This window comes from Cyanidioschyzon merolae, chromosome 17 (genome assembly GCF_000091205.1).
Source record: "Cyanidioschyzon merolae strain 10D DNA, chromosome 17, complete genome".
Taxonomy (NCBI): Eukaryota; Rhodophyta; class Bangiophyceae; order Cyanidiales; family Cyanidiaceae; genus Cyanidioschyzon; species Cyanidioschyzon merolae.
Genome location: NC_010143.1, coordinates 86,609 through 92,174, shown reverse-complemented (window position 1 = coordinate 92,174; position 5,566 = coordinate 86,609). Strand labels below are relative to the sequence as shown.

Here is a 5,566-nt window from a genome sequence, read left to right as displayed (position 1 = left end):
GCGCGCAGTGCTGTGCCCGCGATTGGCCCTGAATCATAAAGGCCGAAAACTTGGAGCAAGCGTGATCTGAGCATGCTACACGTAAGGAAAGCAGTCGAATCGAAGCTTCGACTTGTAAATTTTATCATGATGGTGGGTATTTTATGAAACTTTGTTCTAGGGCATCAGGAATCATTTCGATTCCCGAGACATATCGAATTTCAGGAGCAAAGCGTTGAAGAGGCCACTCCTAAGCTACAACCGAGGATCCTCCATCAACGCATGAATCCGTAAACCCCTGTCGCTGGACCTCGAAAATCGATCCTGTATATCTATGAAATCTTCAGAAGCAACGACGAAGCTCAGGAACAGAGCGAGCAGTTCAGCGTTCCATTTTCATCTGGCACGGGGCTAGCGGCCGTGATTCCATGCCAGCGGGTACCTGTGCGACAACTGTCTCAGCAAATCCACGATATCCGACATCATCGCACAGGCCTGCCTTTTCCGCTGACATGGCTCAGACCCTGACGCGATACACGGCTCAGCGCTATTTGCAAAGCTGGTGCGTTTTACGCGCAGCGATGATGTTTCAGGGTGTCCGCAAACTCGGGATTTGCGGACTGCGCTTGCACGAGGCTCACCAGGGACCATTTCGTAAAACGCTGCAACTGCAGATGAGCGCGGGTCGATCGCGTTCGAATGTATCCGCAACGTCAGCGTTCGCGAATCGCATCCCTGCGAACTACGGACCTCAGTTGACTAGGCGGCAATGGAGGTACAAACTACATCCCAAATCACCGGGCACATGGACGCCACTCGTCAAGCATCTGAGCATGTTCAGTGCGGATGCTTACGATAGATTCAAACCGCCGCCGCCGCCGCCGCCACCGCCGCCACCGCCGCCACCACCGTCACTTACAACGCGATGCATTTTGTGCACGCGTGATTCCAAACCACAACCGCGTCTGACGTAGCCACCGCTGTCAACGCGGTGGCGCAGGTGCCACTCCGCACACATCACCACAGGCGGCGGGCGGTCAGCACCTGGCACCATTGACTGGCGACCCGGACACGATGCCTTGCCCTGGACGTGCCAAAGCGTGTCGCGCTGCGGTCGCAGAGCGTCGCTTCGGGAACATCGTTCCAGGCTACCCAATGATCATTCGGGCACCGTACCCGCTGTTCAACGGTACCGATCTGATCAAGCAACGCAGCCAGCTCCAAATCCCTGACCACTAATGTCCAGGAGCGTTCTCAGCATCCCGCGCGTGCGTGATATCGCTCGCCGCGCCACTCACGACACCAATGTCCGGCTTGTCGCAGTGTTCGGGGTTCCAGGTTCCCGCCCGCCCCCCGGATGCCCCAGTATCGATTCGCTGCCCGCATCCAGATTTGGCAACGATACGCTCCTGAGCGGTGCGTTCGATAGGCGCCGGTGTTGCTCGCTGGATGTCGCGGTGCGCGCCCGAGCGTCGCGCGTTGACGGCGACATCGAGCCGGGTTCGCCGAACACACATCCACGATGGATACCGAGTCTTCCGAATGAACGCTTGCAACCGCTCGAGCATGCCTGGTCGAGACAATGGTGCGCGCTGCTGTGCTCGGAGCAGCGAGATGCGCACCGGTTTCAAACCCCATCGTCGTGGAAGAGCCAGCGCGTGTGCTTCGGCGACCTGCCTCGGCAGTTTCGCACGTATGCATCGTTATCTGGCGGGCGTCGTTTCTGAGTTGCGCTGCTCAGCATGCTTTGAATAGAGAGTGCCACCGAGTTGACAGTCAGCGCTGGCGACCAGTTATCGTAGAGAATCGATAGACACAAATGACCGTTCGAGTACACGTGTTCGTGAACCGGCGGATTTCCCAGAAACACCACCTCCGGTGCTTCGATGGGGTAATCACTGGGAAAGCGAAATCGTAAACGGTAGACCTCACCTGCGTAGAGCGTCGACTCGACGCCGCGCAGGGAGACAAACCACTCGTCGAGGCGCGTCACCGGGGTTTCCAGAAAGATGGCCGGCTGTGGGTTACTCTCCGCGGTCCGCCCCGAAAGGTGCCAGTCCGAGAGCTCTTTATGCAGACGACGTGTTGCCATAGGGCTCATGCGTTTCGGTGCCTCGGGGAACACGAGGGTCGCGTCACGAGCAGCTGCAGCGCCCACGGACGCGTGACGGCCCTCAGGTGCGCGTGTTGCACCCCTGCCGCTCGGTGTTATCTGCGTGGTTTCCTTCCCGCTGACCGCCGACCGTGTCTCCATGACACGAACTGCTTTCAGTCAACTCAGACGGATACCTCGCTGCACCGCTGCACTGAAGTCGACGCCTACCCGTTTTAACGCGCTTCTGTGCACAGAGCGATACCCGCTGCCTAGATCGCATGGGGCAGGAGGGCGGCGTCTCGACGATCGACCGGCCGTGCGCTTTGCGGATCCGTTCGGTGAACGCGGGTTTGCGTTCAGGTTTCACGCCAAGCACGAGTACCAAGTCGAGTGTGCTGAGTTAGCGGATGAGTTGTCGGTGAACTGGCAAGTGAACCAGACAGAAGATCGCTCCGGAGCTTCAGCGCAGAACCTTGACAACGACTGGCTTCGCGAGGTGGCCGTGCGAGCGCTTCCCGACGGTGCGCATGGACGCGAGCACGACACGGTGTACCTCACGGTTCGGCAGGGCGTCACTGTCGACACGTTGTACGGTGTAGCTTGTTACCGATAGCATCAGATGGACTGCAGTCGCATCGCTAGCGCTGAGGAGGAGGCTGTTGCAACAGCCCGAGGTCTCGTCCAAAAGTCTGTGCTACTGTTGAGTCGTTGGCCGCTGTATGCGCTTCTAGCGAGTCGACTTGAGCCGGTGGTTGCCAGTTACTTTGCGAAACATAGCTTTGGGCAGGTAGACTGCTTCGGGACCTTGGTTACGACGCTGGATGAAGAGGAAGCGGCTGCGTTGGGCGACCCTGAAGTGCAGCGACTGCCGGTACCGACACCAGTGCCAGTGCAGCGACTACCAGCGTGCCTGGACCGCGACGCCATTGGCGACACGAGTCTCCAACAGCTGGTGACGCGGCTTCGACGGGACTTGTTGCGCCTGATCAAACTCGTTTTATTAGAAAGGCGCGTTTTGGTCGTTGGGTCATCAGTCGCGCTCGTGGCTTAGGCAGTGCTTTCGCTGGCCAGTATTTTCCCGGCCGAGTGGCTGGAGCCGCCACCGAACTCGGGGCGGGACGCTGCACTCGACCTAGTAACGTCCTGCACACTAGCACAACTTCCTTTGGTCTGTTCGACCTGTATGGAAGCACGGGCGTGATTCGTGTTGAACCGTATGTGCCGCTGGCGTCTCTACAACCAACGTTAGCCGAACGAGACGCTGATACTGCTGCTGCCACAACAACGCGCTGGATCGTTGGGGTATTTACACCTGCCGGTCGACTACTTGCGGATGCTTGTCGGTCTGCTGGGGTCTTTGAACGCTCACCGGTGCGTTCTCTATTCGTAACGGGGCGCTCGGCGTCTGCGCAGGCACCACACTCGGTACCTGAGTCGATGTCTCCGGAGCGCAGCGACACCAGGCCAGCCAAGGCGTCGCCAGCGGCCTTGCGCCTAGCCTCGGTGCGCGACGGGTAGACTTGTGTCGAGGCACTGTGCTTTGCGCGTTTTTAACGGGGCGATGCGCCCAGCGCGCTCACTGAGCGCATCTGGGAGATCGGGCAGTCAACTGATGCGACGCACTTGTCGCCGTTGAAGGGAAACGCGATCCTGATCAATAGCGTGCTGCTCTAATGTGCAAGCTGTACTTGCGTTAAAGACGTGGCAAAGTACAGTCTTTCAGTTCGTTTTTGCTTCAAACCTCAAACAAGTCTAGTCAAGTGTTTTTTCGCAGTATATAACACAAGGGTTCAAAGAGGGTTCTTTTTCAAAAAAAAACTAATAAAAGGAAAGTTATGAAAAAGCAAGTCCACGATCCTGGAGGGCCATGGTCGCCGGCTGCTAGAAAAAAACAAAAAACAGTGCCGAGTCCAGAAGAACAGGGAGAGAAGAAGAACCGAAAGGGGGAGGCCCTACGTCGAAGGCGTCACGAGAGACGACTGTACGACGAGAAGGTGGTGAAAACCTTTCGTCTTGGACATATCAAGGATCCCTACAGGGAAAAGTTGCGAGACGCTATCAAAAAACGTGTCGACTCGTACTCCAAGATTGTTGTCAAGGCGTCGTCAGGACTGATGCATTTGGCAAGGGAGATGTATCGCGACGTGACGGATATGGAAACGGTCGAGATTCCGGACGAGTTTTTCGACAAGACGTTTATTCGACACCTGATGCTTGGTGGAGAGAAAACGCGGAGGGAAAATGTGCTAGTGCACCTCCACGAAAACTTCGCCAAAATCCGCTTCGAGGGTACTCGATACAAGGGCGACTCGAATTTTTACATATACGGGGCGATGAAGTACATCACGAACCTGAAGAACCATTTGACAGTGAACCTCGAACGTTTCATGATACGCGCCGTGTTTGCACTCTACCCGGGCCTATCTCGCAAAGGAACATGGGCGATGATCAATGGCATCACGAAAGATGGCAAGCGTGAAGATGAGGTCGAAATCGTTGACAAGAAAGCGTCAAACTAGTTCACGAATGAAGCTTCTGGAATCCGTGCGGCTATACAAGAGCACCGTGCAGTCTTGGGGCTCGTGAATCCAACAGACAAGATATCAGAGATGAAAAAAGATAAGAAAAGATACTATCGCCTCGTCCTGCGATATTTCGTGTTTCTGGACTGAGAGCTCGAACGCAAGGCAGAAACGAAGCTGAGTGAGGAAAAAAATGAAGCGTGTGAGAGACGGGAGGCTGTCCTAATGGGGAAGCGCTTCAACGTGGTTCCAATGTGCAACATCAAGTCACATTTTGTGAGCATCGATTCCAGAATCCTTTACGGCATCATGAAGGAGATCAGTCCGGAGTTCGATGTAAGGAGGACAGAGTTCACCGGCGAAAACCGGGAGACGTACTGGAAGAATATCTTCGATTTCAAACGGCTCAAAGTCGGCAAACAAAAGATATTCACTGGAATGATCGAAACCGATGGAGTAGCCTTGTGTGTACACTATCGGCGGTTGAAGGCAGATCGGCCAGTCCCTCCCTCAGCTGCGCCCGTGACGAAGGATGAAGAAAAGGAGGAGGCTGGTCCTGCGACGCAGGAGGTGGAGGATAACGTGCATGTCGTTGACGTGGCGAAGGATGGAGATGAGAAGGAGGCGGATCCTGCGACGCAGAGGGTGCAAGATAACGACCTTGTCGTTGACACGACGAAGCATGAAGAAAGGGAGGAGGCTGGTCCTGCGATGCAGGAGGTGGAGGATAACGACCTTGTCGTTTACGCGGCGAAGGATGAAGAAAAGAAGGAGGTGGATCCTGCGACGCAGGAGGTGGAGGATAACGTGCATGTCGTTTACGCGGAGAAGCATGAAGAAACCAAGAAGGCAGGTCCTGTGACACAGAAAGTGCAGGATAACGACTTTGTTGTTGGCGCGGACCCCGGAAACACAAATATCATCACCATCACAGCACCGAAGCGTGCGGAAGATGGTACTGAGGGCAACT

General features: G+C 55.8%; 1 protein-coding gene and 1 non-coding gene across 2 annotated transcripts, besides 1 other annotated feature; one reads left to right on the top strand and one right to left on the bottom strand.

Moving 5' to 3' along the window:
- Nucleotides 1–1,606: 1,606 nt before the first annotated feature.
- CYME_CMQ038C (similar to ubiquitin conjugating enzyme E2) lies at nt 1,607–2,233 on the bottom strand (the record flags this gene model as incomplete). Its single annotated transcript, XM_005537948.1, has 1 exon — nt 1,607–2,233. One exon carries the CDS (start codon nt 2,231–2,233, stop codon nt 1,607–1,609), a length of 627 nt encoding a protein of 208 aa, XP_005538005.1.
- On the top strand, nt 1,781–3,895 carry CYME_CMQ037T. Its single transcript, XR_002461541.1, has one exon. It is a non-coding gene; the product is annotated as a hypothetical transcript (transcript).
- Nucleotides 3,646–5,566: part of a sequence feature (repetitive element) that runs on past the window's edge.